Source organism: Colletotrichum paranaense (genome assembly GCF_030867605.1).
Source record: "Colletotrichum paranaense strain IMI 384185 chromosome Unknown Scaffold_5.1, whole genome shotgun sequence".
NCBI classification, from domain to species: Eukaryota; Fungi; Ascomycota; class Sordariomycetes; order Glomerellales; family Glomerellaceae; genus Colletotrichum; species Colletotrichum paranaense.
Window position 1 is genome coordinate 926,630 of NW_026848963.1, and position 22,977 is coordinate 949,606.

Consider the following 22,977-nt stretch of genomic DNA (forward strand, 5'->3'; position numbering starts at 1 on the left):
CGGGAACAAGATGCAGCAAGAGATATCGAAAATGAAGACTGGCATGTGGTAATATGGTGCGTAGCAGCGATGTAATCTTGCTGCGTTGCTAGTTCTTTCGTTTATCGCTTGTATCCGTATTGCCATTCCGACCTCCTATTTCTGGTGGATTTCTATCGGCTGATCATCAGACTGCATTGAACACAGAGATGGCAAATCTCGGGGGAGCGAGACAGGCACTGGTGGTTGGGGCAAAAAGACAGCAAGCATGCCATCGAGTATTCGTATATTGATTTGTACATGTGTGCCTGTATCCGTATACCAATTTGACTCATTGTCTCGGTGCGGCATCGTGGCAGAACATAACCTTGGAGGCAGCTTCAGTTCCGACCAGTCGCGGCTGAGTGTGCTGTCGCGGGCCGCTGAACAACCCAGCCGAGAATGGACCAGTGGGAGGCAAATAGTCGTCAGCGCTCAGCCGCCATTTGCAAGTTCGGGCTCGCTGGTTTCGTAGAACAGTGTTGGCGTATTCTTGGAAGGGCCTTAGCGTTAGTGTAAGTAGACGTCGAAATGGCTAGCGACGCGACACGACTGTGAAATGTCGTGCCATCGCCGTGGTTGGTTCCGGGTATCGACTCCGTCTCATCCACCATCGTACTGCTGCAGCAACACTGCGGATAGGATTAACTGACAGAGCCGATGATTGCAGATGGACCACAGCAAGCCCCCGTATGCCCGCATTCTGCTGCCGTCAGTGTTGAGCCGTCGACGAATGGCAGCGACCAATGACACAGCCAAGCTCTTGTTGAACGCGTCGCGCTATATGCACTGCCAACTTCTTGTCTGTGGGTTGCAGTCCTGACCGAGGCCGCCGTGCAAAGCCTGAAGTGAAGGCCTGGGCGACTCGCGAGCCAGGCATGATTTGATATCTGCCTGCGAGTGGCCATCCGTACTCTGTACACTATGTTTGAGCCGAAGTTATTAACGTGCTTTAAACTTGCTTCTTCCCGAGCCTCGTCACAGTTTTTGTCGAGTCCAGGCCATGGCCGTGCCCACAATCATTCGGATGGCCGAGCAACTGCGTCATTGACTGCAGCGGCTCCTGGCGGTGCCAGCAGTCCTGAACTGATGGATCTGTAAATCAAAACATTGTGCCGCTCAGGGAGATGAAACAATTTGTGGGTGGATGGCCGACATAGCCTGCGGTTTTTTTTCTTTCTTGTTCGCGGCAGCCGGTAGTGGCGTGCTGGGTAATGTACCTGGTACAAACTTGGCACCATTTGCGATGGTTTTTCTCTGGGATGGAGGCGATCAACGATGGGGATTCGATGCCAGCTGAGCAAGGCCTCGATGATTCGAGCAGGAGCTTTTGGGCAGCGGGTTGTTGGCGGCACCCATCGGTACCAATACGGACTGGGTGTCGTGGGTGTGTGAACAAAAAAGGTCGGACCGCAGATTGATTGCCAGAAGAAGCCTGGCTCGAGACGGTGGGTGTTGATTGGTGGCGGAAGGAGGGCCAATTGTGGATTGGGAGTCCTTGAGTTGTGACACTTTTGCGAGAGAAAGGAAGTCCCGGCTGGAGCCTCACTGCCAACTGGGCCTCAGGCGCTATCAACACAGCAGTAGATTGGTGGTGGGTGGTCACTATCTGCGAGGTGGTCGTGGTGGTTCAGGCTTTCCAGCATCCGCGGTGCAAAGTCTCAGAGTCTCGGTCAGTGGATACTGGGGCTGGTTCTCGCGTCTGACCTTGGCAGGGCCTTGTGCGGGATAACTGTAGAGTGGGAGAATCCGTCGGCCATTCCCATGTCCATCCATCTCCATTTTGGGAGGCCTGACCTTACTGCGCAGGGCCAAGTGCAGCAACTTATGTAAGGTACAGACATGATCTGTGGAGGCACGGGGAGGCGAGACGAGGCGAGGCGGATGATCATTCATGACTGCTGCGTGTTGTTGTTTGTTTTGCTTGTGCTTGTTGCTTTAGTGTGGTTGTGCTGCCATTACCAACTACTTATTTTGCATAGGTAATAGGTGTTCGTGCCTAGGCACTCGATGATGTAAAAATGTGAGCGCTCGTGTCGAAAATGGTCCAGAGACCACACAATAAGTGGAAGGTTTCGCATCGGCTGGCCTAGCGCATTGACTTTCGGACAGAATTTTCGGTCGAGGCGTGACAGAGAGAATGGAAAGTCGGATCAATCATGTCCTTGGGCAATGAACGAATTGGACGAGGAATGCCTCTGTGCTCGCCTCTGTGCTTGAGGGATTTCGTAGGGGCGAGAGTCTGGCGATTCATGTTTGACTGCGCATCCGCATGTTCGTCCTACATATCAGCAGAGACGTCAGCTCTCGCAAGTACTCCGTATAGGCAGTCGAATTGCCTTTCTAGAGGAGACAGATGTAAGGTTCTCGCTGACTGTTGTCAACTGAGGTGTCTGACTGACGGGAAGCTGTGTGTCTGCATAAGGTATGTTGGTGTGTCAAAGTGTATGAGAGTGTGTGTGTGTGGTGATTATTCGCTCTGGCCGTGCCTCTTTGGAAGACGGAGAGAATTGTGTGTACGCAGTATTGTGTGTGTTGTGTGTGTACGTATCTTCTTCACAAGGAACACCCCCCCTTTCCTGAAGAGACCCACCTAAACAGTACAATTGGTACCCACTCTTCATCTCTGCCCCTTGCCCCTGTACTAGTGCAAAGAGGGAGATGGATTGCTCCAAAGTGGTTCCCGATGGGCGGAGCTAGGCCAGAAACCAAGACCTTCAAATCTCGCCAGACCGGTGGAAGCAGGGTTATTTGCAGAAACTTGATGCCATGGCGGCCGGCTTTTGTGTCCATTGCGATTCCATCATCACTCTAATCAGATTATAAGCCATTCAATATTTGCTACGGCCATTTGCTCCATCCTGATGCGTCAAGGAAGGAAAGAAAAGTCTTGATAGCAGATCCCCCCATGCAGAGGCTCCAGAGATTTTTCTACCTTGGTACCTTGTGAGAGGAAGGAGGCTCAGGCTTCGGGACCGGCAGATAAACTCTGGCGGAAAAAGGGGGCCGGGAGGCGTGTCTGTAAATGGCGAGAAAAAACACGGACTTTTGTTGCTCAGAATACTGGAGGAAATCCTCCCAGAATTCCTGCCAAAGACGCAGCCCACTGACTGCTGCAGCCATGACAGATTAAACAGACAGACAAATGATCAGATAAACGTATAACACAGACTCTGCCAATGCCAGTGTGTCTGTCTGCAACCTGCCAGCGTCAAACGCAAAAGACCTGCAAGTCGCGACACCATATCCACAGCAGCGGCAGCTCACGGGGATTCCGTCTACGCCGTAGCACATTAATGAGTCTCAAGTTCCCAACTGACTTGAGTAGCTCGGCGCCGTACCAGCTGAGATACCTACAGGACTTGACTCTAGTTTGAGGTAGAGCGTCTTCGTTGACCAAACCCGAGAGACTAACACGGCAGACTAAATACTTGGTAGCTTCTCCAGACACCGGTCTACATGTATTACCGCACCGAACCTTCCATGGTGACGATGCCGATGCTGGTGCTGCATGAGTGCTCAACTACAGAGTACCACCACCATCTTCAGTCTCAATTCTCCCTCTCTCTCTCTCTCTCTCTTTCACTCGCTCCCTAATGGAGCTGGGCTACAGTCTACTGCGTACACTACAGACTACGGATACCTTGGACTGCTGGAGGCGCCGGTCCGTCAGTTCTTGGTCCCAGTTCCAGTCTTGACCACACCCTCGCCGGCCCTGGCCCCTGTCTTGGTTACTTTGTACCCGCAGCGTGCACCACGAATAGCAGCGTGATAATTGCCTTGACCCCCCTTCTTTCGGGCCATTCCTTGCCTCCCTCTCTGTTGCTGTACCTATTCATACACAAAGTTGTATGGAAGAACGGCGGGATACTTTTTCTACACACCCCCTTCTCCAAAAAAGAGTGTTTCCCCTCCAGCCACACCCTCCGGGATCCTGGGTCTGCCTCTCTACCTGACTACGGATACGGATACCTCTATTACCCTTCATAGCGCCAGTCCACGCCAACCAGCGGCACCACTCAAAGTCCAGTCCTCCTCCATCCCTCCCTTCCCCCAGATCATTTTCTTCCTCTTCCCTTTCCGTGACAGCTTCATTTCTGTTCGTTTTGACATTCAATTCCCGTCTCTCGTTCACTCCTCTGTACGCAACAAAAGGCTTATATCTCCTGCCTTCAACAAAAGCTTCCCTATTCTACATCATCAAGAAAGAGAAGAGGAATCACACGTGGATTCAAGGTACGTAACTGTCGTGGAACGATCCGGAAAACAAGACCCAACACGAGGAAGGAGGCCACGGGCGAGAAGGAAGAGCGGAGAGCGGCTGCCAATGCTCGGCAGGAAATCGCCATCCATTGCTTGCCGCGTCGTGGAATGCCTTCTCGCCTCCTCTTCACTTCCTCCTGCCCCAAAAACACATTGCCCAATTCCATCTCGTCCCACCAGCCTCTCCTTCTGCCCTACTACACCTCTTCTCCACCGTCGCTTGCCTTGCCCATCGTCGACATCTGGGGGAAAAAAAGGAGTCGCTCGCCGGTTCCTTCAGAAACACACAAGAAACACCGGGGCCCCATATCCAACCAATTCTTTCGACCCGCGGACGTCAACTTCCTTCACTCCCTTCCCTCCTCTCCCTCTACAACCAACGTCGAGCTTTTTGGAACACCGCTTCAGAAATACCGACCTGGAGTAGACTCCAATTCATCAACGCCTCCATTATCTTTCCGTTCAAACGACCATCGCGAGCCATCGATTCTTAACAGATAAACTGACCCCGAAATCCACAGCCTCCAAATCAATCACAATGTACTCCAAGCTCATCACCGCCCTCGCGGCCGTCGGTGCTGGTGTTGCCTCTGGTATGTTCTGTTCGAAGCCCTCTTTCGGGATGGACGTTTTCTAACCACAATTCGCTTTGTCCAGCCCAGAGCAGCAACATCTGCTCATCGGCCACCGTTACCGTCACCGATGCCGCCATGGCTACCGCCCTTCCCTGCACCACCTTCACCGGTTCCGTAAAGATCTCCGAGAGCATCACCGGCAACATCGATATCAACGGCCCCAAGACCATCAAGGGCGACCTGATCGTTACCAACGTCACTCAGCTTGTTGGCCTTACCTCCTCCACCCTCGCCTCCGTTGAGGGCACCTTCCAGATGCAGGGTCTGACCCTCCTTTCTGACCTGCGCTTCACCTCGCTCGCCACCGTCGGCTCTATCAACTGGGTCACTCTGCCCGCCCTCGGCTCCCTAGTGTTCGGTACCGCCGGTGTCACCAAGGTTAACGACATTCTCATCAGCGACACCTTCCTGAAGAGCTTGGACGGCCTGAACGTCGCCTCTGTCGACTCCCTCCGCATCAACAACAACAACCAGCTTGTTTCTTACAGCAACCAGCTGGCCAACGCCACCAAGACCATCGAGATCAACTCCAACGGCCCCGACCTGGGCATCACCCTCCCCAACCTTATCTGGGCTGGTGAGATCATCATTGCCGATGCCGCCAAGGTCCAGATGAACTCCCTCGAGGTCGTCAACGGCTCCATCAAGTTCGACAAGAACACCTTCACCGAGTTCATCGCCCCCAACTTGACCCAGACCACCGATGGCGATGTCTCCTTCATCAACAACGTCGAGCTCACCAACCTGTCTCTGCCCCTTCTTGCCAAGACTGGTGGTGGTCTTACCATCCAGAACAACACCCTTCTCCAGAAGATTGACGGTCTTCCCAAGCTTAAGCAGATTGGCGGTGCTGTTCTCCTCCGTGGCAACTTCACTGAGTAAGTTTTACGGTTCTTGTGGTTCTGTGACAAATCTGACATATAATACAGGGTCGACCTTCCCGCTCTCGAGGACGTCAAGGGTGCCTTCGACACTCAGTCCACTGGCAACATTGACACCTCTTGCGACGTCTTCAACAAGATGAAGGGCCGCCAGATCCAGGGTGACTACAAGTGCCGCAGCAACAACACCAACGCCAACAAGGACGGCGACAGCAACGGCGGCTCCGCCGGTGGCTCCACCAACAACAACAATGGCGCCGCTGGCAACGTTGCTGTCAACACCGCCATCCTTGGCGCTGCTGTTCTCTTCGGTCTCACTCAGCTGTTGTAAACGACTGGCACTGGAAATACGGGCTCGGATAATGGTGGCGTTCTCCATACATCTTTCACTGTTTGTGCAATTTCTTTACAGCAACTCTGTCTCAACAGCTTGCGAAAACCCTCACGCATTCCCTAGACTGGGAACCTCCTGCGTATAGGAGAACCTCTAGACTTAATACTGGACGATGGGTGGAGATGCCACGGACCCTCGTCGACTTTTTACTCTCTTTTGCGTGACGAACCAAAAGCACTTACAGACCAACGCGTCGCGTCGTTTCTACCGCATCATTCGGTTCCGACCTTGCTGCGCTACATATCCCGCCTAGACGATTTTGGGAAAAGGGTTCGGTCGAGCGGCATGTCGAGAGCTTGGATGACGGGTGGTTAAACACGGGCGGTGGCAACGGCAGATACCTGGCGAAGGCGTGAGATTGATGGCGGACAAGAAGGCGATAGGCAACGAAGATAGAGAGGGCTGTAGTGTGTATTGAGGATCCATGATGTGTATACCTTTTTCTACTTTCAACGTTTCACTGTGTCTTATTGCCCTGAAGTGCCATGTCTGATGTGAAGTTACTATATGAGTAGACGTAATGCCAAAGCCGTTCGCGGAATGACGTTTTCTGGGCCCTTTGACAGCGAGCTTCCAATTGTTCGTATCTTCATCAAGTGTTTGCAACTTTATGAGGTAGCCATTTATTGTTTTCTATATTCTACGTCATTGGTAGATACCTTTATCGAATTTCTCAGTATCGAAGAACTTTGGCACTATAACATTGCCGTTGAATACGCGTCCATCCAGCTCATTGACCGCCTGTTTTAGTGATTATGTTAGAAAACGCCCTGCTGTGTGTGGAACGTGGCCGGGAGGGGAAAGACTTACACGAAGGGCAGAGACTTGGTCGGTAAACCTGATAAAGACCTGCCTCTTTTCAACGTCGATGTATAATCGCTCGACCCTGCCGTACTATAAGAGAGGACGTGATTAGCATTTGGGAAAACGGCAAGTGATATTCTTCATCTTTGGGTACACAAAGCAGGCAGGGTCCCTTTCTGTCGCTCCGGGAGAGCTTGAAGCATGGATCACTTACCTTTTCACCGCATTCCTCGCCAATCTCCTGCCCCAGCCCATTGGCGATCTCGCCCTGCAGGTCCTCCATGTTATCCAGCATGCGCTGCAGAACAATGACCTCGCTCATGGGCCCGCCAAACTTGCCGCCGCTGCCGCCATCGGTCTCGTCCTTGCGCTTCCCGCCAATGACTTTGGCGCGGTTGCCCGGCTCAGCCCACCCGCCGCCCTCGGCGTCCGACTTCTTCTTGCGCTTCTCGACCTGTACGCGCAGCGGGTTGACGATGCCGGACTCGTCTGCGCCCAGGCCGGAGCCCTTTGTCCAGCCGTACTTGCTCATGAGGCGTTGGGCGAAGCCGGCTTGGCCTGGGCGGGAGGATCGCGGGGCCTGAGCTTCTTCTGATGCGGCCGGTGGTGGTGGTGGTGCCCTGCTGGCGCCGAGGCCGAGGGTTGGTGGTGGGGAGTCTGGGTCTGAGGGCTCTTCTTCGTCTGCGGGTGGTTGCTTGGTGGAGGATGGAGTATAGCGGACGGGTGCACGGGATATCGTTGCTTCGTCGGTCACTGCCGGGGGAGGAGGGGGAGGAGGTGGTGCGGACGCGGAGAGAGCTTGACGGCGGGCATATGCGTCGTCTCCGATTGCTGCTTCCGTGGCTCGTGGTTCGGCTGGGGGTGGTGATGTTGGAGGCGGGGGGACGAAGGAGTATTCGGCTGGAGGGGCGAACTGATCTGAGGAGAGCGTTTAAGTAACGTGCCGTCTCTGCGCAAAGAAGATTGAGGCGGGGGGAAGACTCACTCATCGCCGGCCGGCGCTCCGTCTCTTCGTCGCTGTCATCGCTCAGACTCTTGCGTCTGCGGTGGCGGTAGAGCAGCCTCTTCCACTCCTGCACCTCGTGGATCCGCTCGTCGCTGCGCAGATACTCCTCGACATTGGTGGGCTTCGTTGGGTCGTAGATGTCGTCCCAGTTGGTCTCGGCGGGCTGGTCGTTGTTTCCCTTCTTCTTCTTCTTTCTGCGGCCGCCGCGCTGATGGCCTCCGCCTCCGGCACCGGCGCCTGCGTTGGCGCTGTAGCGCCACTCGTCTTCCTCTGTCACGGCCCAGTCGGCGAGGGTGCTCTTTGGCGGCGGTGGTTGTTGGGCGGCTGCCGTCGAGGATGTTGGCGCGGAAGAAGCTGCTGTGGAGGTGGCCGCGGCTAACGTGTTCGCGCTTGGTATCGTCTTGGGGAAGTTTGGCTTTGGTTTCGCTGTCTTTGCTTGTGGTCTGCGTATGGGCTGGAAGCGGAGGGCTGTTGGAGTGAGGTAAGTTTCTGGTGAACCTGAAAAAGAATATGGTCTAGAGGAGAGCGGCGGTAGTACATGGGTCTATGGGCTTTTTCACAGCTGTCCCATCCTTCGGGTCGGCGACCGTGCCGTCTTGGTTGTAGCGGACGGGAGCGCTCGAGATCGTGGCCGAGGGGTCGGCGACTGGGTCAAGGAGGTTTGCGTAGAGCGACAAGCCTCCTCGCGCGGGCGGAGGCGGAGGCGGCGGCGCGGCCATTGAGCTTATTTTGGCCGCGGAGGGGTAATTTTAAAGGATTGATATGGTGGTCAATGGTTGTGGGGAAGGTTATCAGAGGTGTTCTGCGTGATGGGCGAGTACCAGCAGCGAGGGTTGAGTGCGTCGCAAAAGAGACGACGAGATACGTTCAGCCTGGTTCCGCACAGCGAAGTTGAAGCTGCTGGGAAGCTTGCCTGATGGACCCACTCGTGGGGAGCGCACCTCGAATGTCAATGTGCAGATTGCACCTTAAAGTGCCAGGTGCCTGACGTAAAGAACGGATACGAATACCTGGGCTTACCTAAGGCGAATCAGCCAAACCCACCGGTTCGCTGCCGTTCGTCCGTCAGTAAAGCGGAGCCTGGCCGCCTGGGTTTCAGCACCTCAATGGCCGCTGGGCCACTGAAAACCTACCCCTGCGCGTTCCGGCACAGCGCCCAGCCCGCCGCGCAAGCGCAGTTCCATGTTTCTTCGGGGGTCTTCGTGGGGGACGAGCCACCGGTTGATCTGGGAAGGGCGGGTATTACAGTGGTTCAGTCAACTTCAGTGGGCAAATGTGGCAGCGGGCTAAGAAAAAGCCGACCGGGGTGATCCGGCTTGTCCCAGGCTGGGCTGGCCCCGAGCACATCATCGTCCTAGTCAGGTTTCCCTATCAGTCGACCATTGTGCCTCAACTTTTGTTTCCAACGTAGACTTGTATTTTACCTCTATCTAAGATTGTTACCGTTGAACGGCTCACTCACACAAGCTCCTTGAATATCCTAATTGCCTACCCCGGACGAATCCTCTGGGTTCTATCCTTGTCTAGACAAGTTCATCTGATAGTCCACCACCTTACCTCACCTTACTCCAAAAGCTTCTCCGAATTCGCTGGTGGTTGCAACTCTTCAACTGCCGTCCGGTCAGGCACAATCACACCCTGTCATCCAATAGAGTGAGAGATAAAATTCATACGTCAAGTACGCAAAGATGGCGTTGACTCTCCAAACCGCCATCAACGGCCCGGCCAACTCCACGGCCGTCATTGTGCCGTCCAAGCCCAATGCTCTCACAGCCACGTACGGCGACCTGGTGAGGGAGACCTCGGCCTTCCAGCAGAAGCTGGCCGCCATTGGCATCACAAAGGCCTCGCCCGTTTCCATCGCGACCGTCAACTCCTATGAGTTCATCGTCTCCTTCCTGGCCGCCTCATGGCAGCGTGGCATCGCTGCGCCCCTGAACCCGGCCTACAAGCAGGACGAGTTTGAGTTCTACATTGAGGACGTCAAGTCCGCCATCGTGTTGGTTCCCAAGGGTGCCTATGCCGCCGGTGCACCTGCCGTCAAGGCCGCCAAGAAGTTCAACGCCGCCATCGCTGAGACGTACTGGGATGAGGCCAGGAAGGAGGTCGCGCTTGATGTAAAGGATCTGGGACAGCTCAAGGGCAAGGGGCCTGAGAAGGTGTTGCAGGCTGAGGCCGACGACGTTGCCTTGGTTCTGCACACCAGCGGCACCACCTCCAGACCCAAAGTTGTAAGTCGTAGTCGGTCTACTTAGAGTTGAGGAACATGGGAAAGCTAACATCCTGTATAGGTCCCTCTTACACACCGCAACCTGACCAGAACAATGAGTAAGTCCAAGTCTCGCAGGAGAGAGGAGCTGAGATGCAAGGCTAACACCAGTGATAGAGAACATCCAGAACACATACCAGCTTACAAGCGAGGACCGCACTATGCTGGTCATGCCCCTGTTCCATGTCCATGGCCTTCTCTGCGGCCTTCTCGCACCCCTAGCCTGCGGCGGCTCCATGGTCGTCCCGAACAAATTCTCGGCCACCGAGTTCTGGGGAGACTTCATCACCCACAAGGCCAACTGGTACACCGCCGTGCCCACGATCCACCAGATCCTCCTCAAGAACCCGACGCCCAGCCCGCTGCCCGCCATTCGCTTCATCCGCTCCTGCTCCTCCCCTCTGTCGCCCACCGTCTTCCACCAGCTCGAGGAGACGTACAAGGCGCCCGTCCTCGAGGCCTACGCCATGACCGAGGCTGCCCATCAGATGACCTCCAACCCCCTCCCGCCCGCGAAGCGCAAGCCCGGCACTGTCGGCCTCGGCCAGGGCGTCGACGTGCGCATCCTCAACGACGCTGGTGACGAGCTCGCTCAGGGCCAGGAGGGCGAGATTTGCATTCGTGGTGAGAACGTCACAAAGGGGTACCTCAACAACGACGCCGCCAACGCCTCGTCGTACACCAAGGGCGGCTTCTTCCGCACGGGCGACCAAGGCAAGAAGGACGAGGACGGCTACATTGTCATCACGGGCCGCATCAAGGAGCTCATCAATAAGGGCGGCGAGAAGATTAGCCCCATTGAGCTTGACAACGTCTTGACCCGCCACCCTGCCGTCTCCGAGGCCGTCAGCTTCGCCATCCCCGACGACATGTACGGTCAGGATATCGGTGTTGCCGTTGTTCTCAAGCCAGGACAGCAGCTCAAGGGCGAGGATTTGAAGGGCTGGGTGCAGGAGAAGCTGGCCAAGTTTAAGGTTCCTAAGAAGGTTAGTTGATAAACTCTTACGAGACTGTTTGGAAATTCAGACTAACAAGATCTCAGATTTATTTCACCGAGACGATGCCCAAGACAGCCACGGGCAAGATCCAGCGCCGCATCGTCGCCGAGAAGATGCAGCAACAAGAGGCCCCCAAGGCCAAGTTGTAGACCAGCCGATTAGTAGACCATAAAGATTCGGCCATGCTCATGGCGGACCTAGATGATTGTAAGACAGTAGAAAGGGGTATTCTCGTAGACTTCACATACATCTGGCGTGAAAGACACTGTAGAGAGAGAGAGAAGAGAGATATTGTGTGTTATTTTAGATACCTAGAAAGAAGGATAGAATAGAGGGATTTCCAATATCTATAATAACGCCCCGCCGCATATACATGTAACGTAATAACCATAATGACTGACCGATTCTTCATGAATCTCATCAGATAGAGCCGCACACTCATGGGGCCTTCGTCTCGCCAGCCATGAACTTCAACCCTTCCTAGGCGTAAAACCCAAGGAGCCCTCCAGTCCCAAACAACTCGAGCGTGAAAAGAGAAAACGGAAAGAAACATCTTTCTTCAGTCGTAGTGACCGCCCTCATCCAACTCATCATCAAGATCAGGATCCTCCCCCTCATCAGAGTCGTAAAGCTTCTTCTGCTGCTGATCGCCTCCCTGCTTCTGCTGCGGCGACGCAGACGCGCTCTTCGGCACAATGCTCTTTGGCGTCACGGCATGAAGCTCAACCCAGCACGAGTTCCCCTCAGGCCCATTCCACCGCACGGGATTCACGTCCTTCCCGGCGTTGTCCGCTGCGGGCTCCGGCAGACCGTCTCCCCCGTGGAGCGCGTACTCCCTCGATATCCTCCTCACCTCGGCATTGGCGTCCGCCAGCGCGGCGAAAGCGCCCATGACGGTCGTGGCGGCTGTGATGTCGCCGTCGGCGCCGCCGTCGCTGTAGAGGACGAGGGCGATTGTATGGGGGAATTCGCGGCGAGATGGGGGCAAGGAAGCGACTGAGGAGGATGCCGTGGGAGGAGGAAGGCGTTTTGCGGGTGGTGGTGTGGTTTGGACTGCGCTTGTTGCCGAGGCGTTGCGCTTGTGCGCCGAGGTGTCTTCTGTGGATGACATCCTGACTGTCATTTGCCTTTTGGGTGGTTGTGTGAGGTTGTGTTGATGTGTGGTGAGATGGAAGGTTAGATGTGTAGCTTTATCGATGAGAGTTTGGGGGTTGCTGGTATAGGTAGGGTGATGTGTAAGGTGAGGTATGTATGTAGTTGTGAGACCTCTATCGGTGAGATGTCAATGGCTTGCAGAGGTGTGATGCAAGGGATGGGAATGTCAAGCTTATTTGGTCGTAAGTTGTGTAAAGTTAAGTAGTAACAGATCATAGGAAGCACATTCAGGTTCTTTCAGTACCCTCCCAATCCTCTTTTATATCAAAGACGGAAATCCCATCTCACGCGATATGTGGATGAGTGATTATATGACTGATCCCAAGTGTCACTAACAAAGATACGGGAACTCGGTGGAGACCGCCCGCCCGCTTCACCCACCTCCAGCTCCAACTCCGCCCCGTCTCGCCGTTTCGCTCTTCACCTCGGAGCTGTGCAAGCCCGTACTGCCCATTGAGTCAAGGTAAGGTACGAAATAAGGTACCCATCTGTCGCTGCGCCGGTATGTAGAGCTCAGCAATCATGCTCGGCACTGGCCTGATATGGATCGATTCAATTGCCTCGGTGGAGCGGCAAGTGCATCACAAGACGGCAGCGGGGTGGTCGGGATGGGATCTTGGAAGGAAAAAATGAAAGTCTCGGCTGGTCCGATGACCGGCGCAGGTCCCCATTGAGGTGCTCGCGCCGCCCGGGGGCAGAGAGGCTGAGAAGCTGCCCTGTGATGACATAGCACCTTACCTAGCTTTCTTGACCCAGACCAACAAACCGGGACCTTGGACGCCCCCCCCCCCCCAGCTTCGGGGTTGAGCTCGAATGCGCGAAGGGCGCGAACCCGGCGTGAACCGACTGTAGCCAGCTGTCTGCCCCGCTGCGGGCGGGATTTCTCCCCCAGCGCTGTTGAGGAGGAGGAGGCCTTGGCTTCTGGAGCATTTTAAATTCCTTCTCAATTGGCATTCGGAAGGGGGAAGAGGAGCTCGGGAGCTGGGCCGAGGGGAGGACGGGAATTTCGCCATTTTCGGGGGTAGGTGATAAAGATCCCTTGGGGTGGGAAAGCTGGAGCCGATGCCCCGATGGCACTGGGGGTTTGGGGGAATTGGGTGACTCAACAACACGGTCGAGGTTTCACCACCTTTTCACCTACTCACTCCGTACCAGTCCCAGATATTTGGTGGGGGCCGTGTCAGTCAGGTACTTGCCTTTTAAATTGCGCCCGACCTAGATATTCTCGACCAGCAGCTGCTAGGTTAGGCTACCTCCCGAACACCAACTCGTGTTCCCTCTTGTGACATCGCCATTGTCGAACGAGACGATGGTAAGGTCCCTAAGCCATATTGAGCTTCCAAAGTCAACTGTCTTAAACGAAACTCAGGAGTCTGGTACGTGAGTATGGAAAACCAACATCCACTGCGGGCTCTCTGTAAAGCACCGACCTCACGCCAATATCAAGGACAGTGCCATCCTGTCTATAGCCCTTCAAGAGAAGGGAAGGAAGCCTGGCCATTCTCAAAAGGCATGCATATTTGGGAACAGGGATTTACAGTCTCGATAGTCTCCCGGTGTAGCTTCTAGGCCTGAACATGGCCACTCCACGATATTGCATGGCTAATTGGCGTGCTACCAGGTGTGATGTACTTCAGGCCCCCGTGAGTCGGGAGCAGCGTCTGACCATCACTCTGTAGCCATCTGAGGTGCCATCCGATCTCTGGCAGAAAGGGAGCTCCGAGCTCAGGTTCCCAAATGTGAAAAGAAATCATGTCATTGGTCCATAATTGAGTACACTTGAGTTTGCCTCGCCCCGTTTAACCATTTCCCATTAAACTGCGTCCATCACAGTTTCACTGGCCAGAAGAGAAACCCCACAAAGACCGACATGATACAAATCGCTAGTCCGTTTACGCCAAACAAAACAGGTCTCTTCCTCATCGTCATCAAGCCTCGGCTTGCTCTTCAGCAGCGACTCTGAGCTCATAGTTGAGCTCGAAGCATTCAGCAAGAAGCTCCGTTACACTGCCCTGCCCTTCCGGGATATCGTCGTTGATCATGAATTTGCCATCTTGACGCATGTTGTCGATCGAGTGCAGCTGCAAGTGAATTGTTAGTCTGGTTCGACTTATTGATGAAGCACATCATACCTTCATGCTGTAAGGGTACAGCTCTCTCACGGACTGCACACCGCCGCTGTTCTTGACCTCGATGAGACATCGCTTGAGTGTTTGGAGCTGGTTGTAGATCGGCAGCAAGGCTTCGGAAACGGGCTCTGACGAAATCATCAACGAGTAGATGTAGGCGTAGCTTCTTCTGATGAGATAGAGCATCGTCTGTCGTCGGTGTCAGTAGAGCTCAGTCAAAAACATAGGTTCGTCCGACTTACACGCTGAACGTAGAGCTCTGCAGGCTTGCCTTCGTCATCCACCCAGTTGCCGTCGATTCGGCTCTCGTCGATCTTGTCCAACTGTCTCTGGAAGTCAAAGAGATCCGCCTCTCGAAGGGACCATGCTTGCGTGATCGAGAGTTTCTCCAGCTCGTTGCGAATGCGGAATAAGATGTCGTATGTTGGCTTGAAAGAGTCGGGAATTACTCCTTTCCTGAGCAAAGGTTAGAGACGTTATCATGGGCGATGGCGTATCCCGTACCTCTGAAGAACGAAATCAGACCACAAGAGGCATTTCTCCAGCAAAGCGGTCACCTCATCAAATCCGCCGGGTGTCTTTCCGTCCGCAGTCAGCAGCTTGCCCTCCTGTCTCTTCTCCTCGATCTCCCGCAATTGAGCTTGCAGCTTCTGGACCTCTGATGGCGAGAACTATATCACTGTCAGCTTTGTCGCGTCACATTCCTCTTGACGCTGGCCATACCTTTGTTCGGGTGTTTGCTAGAGACATGGATCTCAGGATAGAGATCAGCTTCTCATATGTCTTTGGCAGGGGGTCCTCGAATCGCTCCAATCGCTTCCGAAGGTTTGCCAGAGACTTGTCACAGAGCTCCAGTCGGTTCGAAAGCAGGGTGATGAGATATGGAGGGTACTCGGTCTCGGTAGTCTTGACATTCTGCTCGAGCTTTGTCAGGGTGTGTGAGATGCTCTCCAAGTCCTTGATGGAATACAAGTCGACTTCGGTGAGGTGGTCCAACAATCTTCGGACGGTCGAGGTCAGGGCATAGGCAGCTGGAGCTTCGTTGTTTCGTCCGATGGTCATGAAAAAGAGCGAAAGTAGTTGGAAGCAGCTCTCTAAGACTCTGTCCACTGCAGCGCGGGTTAGCCGTTGACCCCGCACAGTCGGGACGATAGCGCGTTACCTCTATTCTCCTCCCTTCGGTCAGACGTCCGGGCTTCATTGAGCAGGCGAACCTGCTCGATCGTCTCTTCGTAGAGCGGGAGAACGTCCTGGCTTCGAATATAAGTGGTACGATCCTGCTTCAGGAGCAGAAGTCTGTCGCGGATCGTAACCAGCTTATCGAGAATCTCCTTTTCGCGGTCGTCCCGCGGCGGGGGGCATGTAGGGGTATCCATCTCGCGTGACGTAACTCAAGACGGGCGTTGGTTGCTGGGAGGGTTGTAGAGCTGGAATATGGGCGACTGCCGAGTGTTCGAGATCATGGACGGCCAAGGGATGCACCTCTTGCGCTGGAAGTCGATACCGTTGCAGGTCTGCCAATGATCCAACATTCAACGAAGCACGATAGCGGGGCCAAAGGTGAATCACAGGTCGGGACCGGGAAGCTAAAGTCCGATCGTCGGTAGTGTAAGGTATATAATTCCCCGTTGCACTGGGGTTGTTGTGTGCTGGTGAACAGAGTTGTATTGGTAAGAAGCCTGTGACAAAGAATGGGCTGCCGTGGCATCCGTAGAAGCTGCGCAGATGGGATTGCGTATGTAAGTAAAATGCGGATGATGCGCTCGTTGGCTTGGCCGGAAACCAATGGAAAGGTGCACCTCAACCAGCGACGCTTCTGATAGAGAAGGTGGGGGTGACTGACCTGCTTGGAAAGTCAAATCGAGGTATCGATGTGGGGCATGACCCAAGTGTCACCGACGGCAGCGGGGCAGGCATGCCCAGGTCGTCGATCCGGGATCCTATTGGCTCGCACCTATGTCCAATCACATATCTTGAAGATAGACCCACTGCAGGCGGGCTTTAACCGAAACCGCCGAATGTTCATTAGGTCTTGAAAGCCCTGCCAAATTTTGACTCGGTGGATGACCTCGCGATACCATATTGACTGCTCCTTTGCAAATCACACTCACCATCCGCGAAGACAACCTCCAGTCGCAAACGCCCAAATCAGTCACAATGTCCACCGCCGAGCTCGCCTCTTCCTACGCGGCCCTCATCCTCGCCGATGATGGTGTCGAGATCACTGTGCGTCCGCCCCTCGAGTCACCCCGCCACGAAAATAAATAAATCACATCAAATAATACCAAAATATCACGACAAGGAACGAGACTAACAGTGTTGGAATTTTAGGCCGACAAGCTCCAGACCCTGATCAAGGCTGCCAAGATCGAGGACGTCGAGCCCATCTGGACCTCCCTGTTCGCCAAGGTACGACGCGACGACAATATCCTCCACCGATTCGAGGAAGGACAACGAAGGCTGATTTGAGATTTCACATAGGCTCTTGAGGGCAAGGACGTCAAGGACCTGCTCTCCAACGTTGGCTCCGGTGGTGGCGCTGCTGCCCCCGCTGCCGGCGGCGCTGCCGCTGGCGGTGCTACCGAGGCTGCCGCCGAGGAGGCACCCAAGGAGGAGGGTACGTTGAAATCCCACAACTATGGACACGACGTTGTGCACAAAACAAATACTGACACCCGCTACAGAGAAGGAGGAGTCCGACGAGGACATGGGCTTCGGTCTCTTCGACTAAGCGATTTTTCCTGCGACGATTTCCTTCCCTTTGTAACTTCAACTGCATGGATCCGGGGGTTCTACGATTCGCGCGATCATAAAGGATTGGGTGGAGGCACGATATCCTGCTGCCTGGACAGAGTAGCTCTCATACGATAATGTGAAGACGCTCTCTACGCGGAGTTCACTGGACATCCTCAAAAAATGAAAGTGGAATTTGGCATGCTTTGAAAATATCGGGACCCGCGCGGTGAATGGAGTGAGCCGTGGACGTCGACATGATACACCAGCTTAGTTCGAGTTGGAATGGCTTATGACTCTACCTTGGCTTCTCGACTTCCCGACTTCTCGAAAGTGGTGACTGTGATTCCTACTTAGCCGAAAACCAACACCTATACGGGGTAGTCGGCACATATATGTCACCATTCCCCACGTCATCGGCATGCCCCAATCGGGATATGTTGATGGGTGAGAGTGAGGCAGACTACACCCTACATGTTGAGCCTTGCCAGGGTTATCATGTCTGTCAAGTCGATGAGTCCCATGGTTACTGGTGCTCGTGTCGTGGGTAAGGCTATGTAATTCAGACCTTATCAATTGACGGCTACAGTCTCGATACTGTGTCTTCGTCATTGCCCACCCAGTTTTCGCGTATCATTGAATTTCGGTAAACAGTCGGGTCAGCCCCACCGTCCATGATACTCCGACATACGCTATCTCACCCTTATGTAGTCCACGATTCCACTGCTGACCTTGCTAAGTTCAAGCTCACGCTCCTTCCAGCTTCGGCTGGACGTGTATTAATTGCAGTCACATCAGAAAAGGAGGAGAGCGGAAAAACTGTAGGAAGATATCGTTGACTGTTTCTCAATTCTTTTCACACTCAATGAGTGTTTTTTGACTAACCCCCTGACATCCGCAACGCCATCATCTAATGCAATCTTCCGGATCCTCGATTTCCTGGGCTCTGGGTCCTTTAAGAAACCTGGGAGACTAAAACTCCCGAATCTGCTCATCCTAGAACGCTTATTTGACGATGAGAACGGCGCTGGGAGTGAGCCCTGCCTCCTTCAAGGTCTTGCTAAGATCCATGTGGCCCTCGAACGTCTTGCGAGGGAACGTGGTCGAGAAGCTCGTGACTGTCGTTCCGGTCTCGGACCGGAGCATCTCCGCCACCTCGAACAACGTGGTCTCAGCCGGCAGGGTCTTGACGACGTTGCCGCCGGCGGTCTGTAAGCGCAAGCGAGCCTCGTTGTGATTGGCGACCGTCTTCGGGCCAGCAGATGCGGCGGCGGCGGCGGCCGGGGCAGATTCGGGGGCTCTTCCCTCTCTCGCGGCCTTGGCCTCCTCGGCCTTGCGGCGACGCTCCTCCTTGTCGGCCTCGATCTTTGCCTTGATGCGGCGCTTCGCCTCGATGTCGTCCTGCTTCTCCTGGCGCTTCTTGGCGGCCTCCTTGATCTGCTCCTTGCGCGCCAGCTCTTCTTTGGCCTCCTGGGTCTCCTTTGTGGCCTTCATGCGAATCTTCTCATTACGCTTGGCGTCTTCCTTGTCGAGGAGGGCCTGCTTCGCCTTCTTCTCCTTGAGCTGCTCTCGGAGCTGGACGAGTTTCTCCTTCTTCTGGTCCTCTGTCAGTGGAGCAATCTCCTCAGTCGACTCTGAGAAGTCGGTGTGATCCCTGGTATTCGGTGTAAGTACTCAGCATGCCCAGTCTGTCCTGTAACGATGGAGACTTGAGTGTAGCGAATAGAATTCAATGGTGGTGGTGATTGGATCATGGCAACTTACGTCTTTGTTGCGTGGTATGAGGCAGTATCCTGAGATCTGAAGCGCTTGCCGCATTCGTTGCAGACGAGAGACTTTGCCGTACCGCCGTTCTCAAGAGCCTCGATGTTGGCTTGGACTTCAGCGGCATCATCGTCATCATCGTCCTTCTTAGCTTCAGTAGCGGTAGCAAGCTCTTCGAGGGGCTTGTCTTGGTTGGTCTCGAGCCACTCGAGAGCTCCGTTCACTGTGATCAGTCAGCAACACCATCTCACACTTTCTTGTCACAATGCTTGATGAATCTTTGTCGGATAGTATAGGTCAGGCACTCACGGTTTCCAGTCTTCTTCACGGCAAGCTCGGCCCGGGCCTTCTCAAAGCCCATGTCGAGCAGCTGGTCGAGATCTGACTGTGTCATTTTGGTGGATAGTGGTGGTGGTGGATGGCGGGGTTGTTTTTCTCGGGTGGTGAGGGAATCTGTCTGCTTGAATGAGGACAAAAAGTCTTTAATAAAGAGTATGTGAAAGCGATGTGTGAATCGCAATTTGTATCCTCCTCGGCTTACCTATCGGAGATGAGGTGAGTTGTGAATAAGATTCGAGATATTCCCGTTGCTGTATGAACAAAGCTGGCACGGCAGGCACTGTTGAGTGGTTGTTTCCCGAGACGTCATCTGCAGGTGCCTTCTCCGATGAGAGCTGTGGATAGAGGGGCGACCTGGCAGTGGCTGGAGCGCGGGAGGGACCGACAACACGGACTCTGGAGCTCTTTATTCCTCATGCTTTGTCAGGTAACGTAAGTACTCCGTATCTAATTGATGTTCCTCTCTGTCCCTATCTCTTCGTTGGATTATATCTTGAGTTTAGAACCAGGTCTACTTTGTCCAGAGCTGTCAAGGCAGCAATAAGTTTCTTCCTCCAAAGACTGAAGACAATACAGGTACTGCATAGGTTCGTCGACAGAGCCAAGTACCGTCATAGTACCTGGTATAATTAGAAGCGCCACATGAAGGGGTCCCTTCCACTTTTAGTGGATGAACATGATCAATCAAACCCCCGGGCCCGGATTAACCACCCCTGCCCCAAGTTCCCAAGGGAAGCTGCGAGTGGAGGCCCGAGGCCCCAGAGCGCGACTCCGATTGACCGTCCGCTAAACTTGTAAGGGGGCCACTGGGGGGCTAGAGAGTCTAGAGTGTACCTTAATGAAACCTGGCCTGGACTGCCCGAGACTGAGAGTGAGAGTGGGAGTCTGGGAGAGGAATTGGTTTGCCCAGAAGCCGGACTTTGTGTGCGCATCCTCCCTATCCCAATCGAGTCCAGCCCAGTTTGTCGTTGGTTAGGTACCTTAGCTGCCACGCTGCTTAGGTACCTTGCCTTACGGTGGTGTGTATTACGTCGTGGGCTCTTGCGTGCGAAACACCTGCTTTTCTGCCCGTACTTCGTACCCGTCCCGAACCGTGGTCAATTACCCTGCTTGCCTTTCTTACCTCACCATACCTTACCTACCTTACCACAGGTTCCCTCCTTACGTTCGTACTCTTTCAAGAAACCTTGACCTTACCTTACAACCCATCGACTTTTCTAATATCGCCCCGCGCGCAACACTCCTTCGACATCGTCTCGCCCCCTCACATTTATCTCGCAAATTCTCTTCCTCCCGTTAGCCCAGGCCGAGGCCTGTTTCGATTGCGCCGGACTCTCCTAATCTACTCTACATCATCACCCACTAGTTTCGCACCCGCCCCAAACCCACCATGTCGGTCGAAATCGAGCCCACCGAGTTGAGCTTCAAGCGTAGGTCCTTCTTGCGCGCATCCCATCTTGCGTCGTGCTGACAATTCTCTTCTTCCCAGGTCCCTTCACTGTCGAAGTCGCTCGGATTCTGCGGATCAAGAACCCGAACCAGTCCCCCATCGCCTTCAAGGTATGCGGCCACCCAATCCCTCGGCTGTCACGTCACCCTTTGCTCACAGATTATGCGACCAGGTCAAAACCACCGCCCCGAAGCAGTACGATCCCTTGCATGCCGTGCAGCCTTCGTAAGCGACTGACGATATCTCCAGGTACTGCGTTCGCCCCAACTCGGGTCGTGTTGAACCTGGACAAGATGTCGAGGTTACAGGTTGGTGCTCTGCGCAAACGCCAGGTGGTCACATGTCACTCACAGTATTCAGTCCTTCTCCAGGCCATGAAGGCAGAGCCGGCTCTCGACACCAAGTGCCGCGACAAGTTCCTGGTCCAATCCGTCTCCATCACTGCTGACAAGGAGTTTGCGAGCATTGCAAACATTGTACGAAAACCCCCACATTGATTCCGAAGGTCTGGCGCACAAGCTAACGCAACGCCTGATAACACAGCTCGACCAGACTGACAAGTCTTCACTCATCGAGCGCAAGATCCGCGTCAACTGGCTCGCCGCCGAAGACTCGGTGTCCCTTAATGGTGGCAGCGCTTCTGCTGTCGCATCCACACCCAATCGCCAGTCCGTGGTCAACGGCGTATGTTCTCTGACAGCTCGTCGACTCTGAAACGAAATGCTAACAAACCGCAGGACTATACCCCCGATGTCTCCAACGTCTACTCGTCTCCCCAGCCGGATGCCGACTCCGGCAGCCCTGCGCCTGCAGCTCGACCATCGACCTCCGATGTGAAGGAGGATACTGTTTCCGAGAAGGCACAGTCTACAGTCAGCGCTGCGAGTCACGTTGTCGCCAATACCGCCCAGGTCACCTACGAAGAGTTGAAGCAAAAACTTTCCCAGGCCGAGGCCAAGATTGCAAGCCTGCAGGACACCAGCGGCCTCCGGCAACGCGTCAAGACCGAGACTGAGAAGCTCCCTACTGCCCAAGAGGCTGCCGCGGCGGTGAGGCAGGGAGCTGAAGGTGTCTCGGTACAAATTGTTGCCATTCTGTGCTTGTTCAGTTTCCTCCTTGCTTACTTCTTCTTCTAAACCATTTTTGGTTTTCCCTGACAATTCCCCCTTACACGACCTTTCTACTGGAGGACTTATGAAGCGCTAAGTAGCACCGGGTTGAGGCAGCATAGTCGTTGACGCCCCTGTAGTTACTTGCCAAAACACAATGGCACGATGAGCGGAAGTTTGGCGATGCGGTGAGGTGGATGGAGAGGAGGACCATCGACAGACATGGAACGGAGTCAAATCACATGTAACCATAAGGATTCTTTTTGTCGTAACGGCGTGGCGTCCCGGACGCGAAGTAGTTGATTTCAGAGACTGATCTCATGACGATGTTCATCTTTTTGGTGTTCTGTGACTTTGTCGACTCGATGTTATGAATAGAGCCGCTTTCAACAACCTGAGCAGTGTATCTCACACCACACAACTGACTAACACAGGAGGCTGTACAGTACGAGACTTCTCGTAGCTTTGCCATGATGTTTGGTCGAGCACCACCCACATCGGTCAATCTCCTCGAGGAAAGACAGCCTTTATGATATTTGGGAATTGGGTCCGTGGCGGAGAGATGGGGAGTAGGGAGTAGTGCATTGAGCATTTCCATGCGTTGGTCACCGTCACTTTGGTCAGGGGATACATATCTGATGTTGGCCTTTTTCTTTTCGTTCTTGTCGTTTATATCAGGCGGACAACGACCTTGTGGACTATTGGGGGAATTGGAATGGGAAGGAGTATATATACTTGGAGCCACATTCTCCCGTCCAGATAGTGTTGACCTCTTAAGCTATCTTTGCCTCGCGTTTATGCATTTTTGAGTCGTCTCACGTCGTCCAATCCAAGGAACTGTGTTCATGTGCCCAGTTGGAGGGCGATCTTTGAATAGGAGCCACCTAAGCGAGATAAAACATGGCTCATGTGGTTGAAATGCGATCTTTCCTGGAACCCTTTCGGTCATGACTTGTAGTAAAGCAAGTTCGGCACTTTGTTTTTCGTTGAAAGAGACACAGATAGAATGGCATTTTCTCATTTGTATTTC

General features: G+C 54.1%; 9 protein-coding genes across 9 annotated transcripts; 4 read left to right on the forward strand and 5 right to left on the reverse strand.

The window, feature by feature from the left end:
• Window positions 1-1,623: 1,623 nt before the first annotated feature.
• On the reverse strand, window positions 1,624-1,914 carry CPAR01_06648 (uncharacterized protein; the record flags this gene model as incomplete). Its single annotated transcript, XM_060490920.1, has 1 exon — window positions 1,624-1,914. One exon carries the CDS (start codon window positions 1,912-1,914, stop codon window positions 1,624-1,626), a length of 291 nt encoding a protein of 96 aa, XP_060349794.1.
• Window positions 1,915-4,819: 2,905 nt separating this feature from the next.
• Window positions 4,820-6,128, forward strand: CPAR01_06649 (uncharacterized protein; the record flags this gene model as incomplete). Its single annotated transcript, XM_060490921.1, has 3 exons — window positions 4,820-4,874; window positions 4,939-5,794; window positions 5,846-6,128. 3 exons carry the CDS (start codon window positions 4,820-4,822, stop codon window positions 6,126-6,128), a joined length of 1,194 nt encoding a protein of 397 aa, XP_060349795.1.
• Window positions 6,129-6,836: 708 nt separating this feature from the next.
• Window positions 6,837-8,720, reverse strand: CPAR01_06650 (G-patch domain-containing protein; the record flags this gene model as incomplete). The annotated part of the gene is made up of 5 exons (XM_060490922.1): window positions 6,837-6,932; window positions 7,002-7,085; window positions 7,210-7,913; window positions 7,981-8,469; window positions 8,540-8,720. 5 exons carry the CDS (start codon window positions 8,718-8,720, stop codon window positions 6,837-6,839), a joined length of 1,554 nt encoding a protein of 517 aa, XP_060349796.1.
• Window positions 8,721-9,689: 969 nt separating this feature from the next.
• On the forward strand, window positions 9,690-11,417 carry CPAR01_06651 (AMP-binding enzyme; the record flags this gene model as incomplete). Its single annotated transcript, XM_060490923.1, has 4 exons — window positions 9,690-10,232; window positions 10,293-10,329; window positions 10,388-11,256; window positions 11,313-11,417. The coding sequence occupies 4 exons, from the start codon at window positions 9,690-9,692 to the stop codon at window positions 11,415-11,417; spliced, it is 1,554 nt and encodes a 517-aa protein (XP_060349797.1).
• Window positions 11,418-11,827: 410 nt separating this feature from the next.
• CPAR01_06652 (uncharacterized protein) lies at window positions 11,828-12,379 on the reverse strand (the record flags this gene model as incomplete). Its single annotated transcript, XM_060490924.1, has 1 exon — window positions 11,828-12,379. The coding sequence occupies one exon, from the start codon at window positions 12,377-12,379 to the stop codon at window positions 11,828-11,830; it is 552 nt and encodes a 183-aa protein (XP_060349798.1).
• A 1,972-nt stretch (window positions 12,380-14,351) lies between these two features.
• CPAR01_06653 (uncharacterized protein) lies at window positions 14,352-15,928 on the reverse strand (the record flags this gene model as incomplete). The annotated part of the gene is made up of 6 exons (XM_060490925.1): window positions 14,352-14,504; window positions 14,556-14,741; window positions 14,795-15,008; window positions 15,057-15,223; window positions 15,276-15,661; window positions 15,715-15,928. 6 exons carry the CDS (start codon window positions 15,926-15,928, stop codon window positions 14,352-14,354), a joined length of 1,320 nt encoding a protein of 439 aa, XP_060349799.1.
• A 781-nt stretch (window positions 15,929-16,709) lies between these two features.
• On the forward strand, window positions 16,710-17,283 carry CPAR01_06654 (uncharacterized protein; the record flags this gene model as incomplete). The annotated part of the gene is made up of 4 exons (XM_060490926.1): window positions 16,710-16,778; window positions 16,884-16,961; window positions 17,034-17,169; window positions 17,237-17,283. 4 exons carry the CDS (start codon window positions 16,710-16,712, stop codon window positions 17,281-17,283), a joined length of 330 nt encoding a protein of 109 aa, XP_060349800.1.
• Window positions 17,284-18,290: 1,007 nt separating this feature from the next.
• Window positions 18,291-19,443, reverse strand: CPAR01_06655 (UBA/TS-N domain-containing protein; the record flags this gene model as incomplete). The annotated part of the gene is made up of 3 exons (XM_060490927.1): window positions 18,291-18,939; window positions 19,050-19,272; window positions 19,359-19,443. 3 exons carry the CDS (start codon window positions 19,441-19,443, stop codon window positions 18,291-18,293), a joined length of 957 nt encoding a protein of 318 aa, XP_060349801.1.
• A 1,335-nt stretch (window positions 19,444-20,778) lies between these two features.
• On the forward strand, window positions 20,779-21,974 carry CPAR01_06656 (MSP domain-containing protein; the record flags this gene model as incomplete). Its single annotated transcript, XM_060490928.1, has 7 exons — window positions 20,779-20,818; window positions 20,878-20,948; window positions 21,011-21,033; window positions 21,088-21,146; window positions 21,199-21,314; window positions 21,382-21,522; window positions 21,576-21,974. 7 exons carry the CDS (start codon window positions 20,779-20,781, stop codon window positions 21,972-21,974), a joined length of 849 nt encoding a protein of 282 aa, XP_060349802.1.
• Between the last annotated feature and the right edge of the window lie 1,003 nt (window positions 21,975-22,977).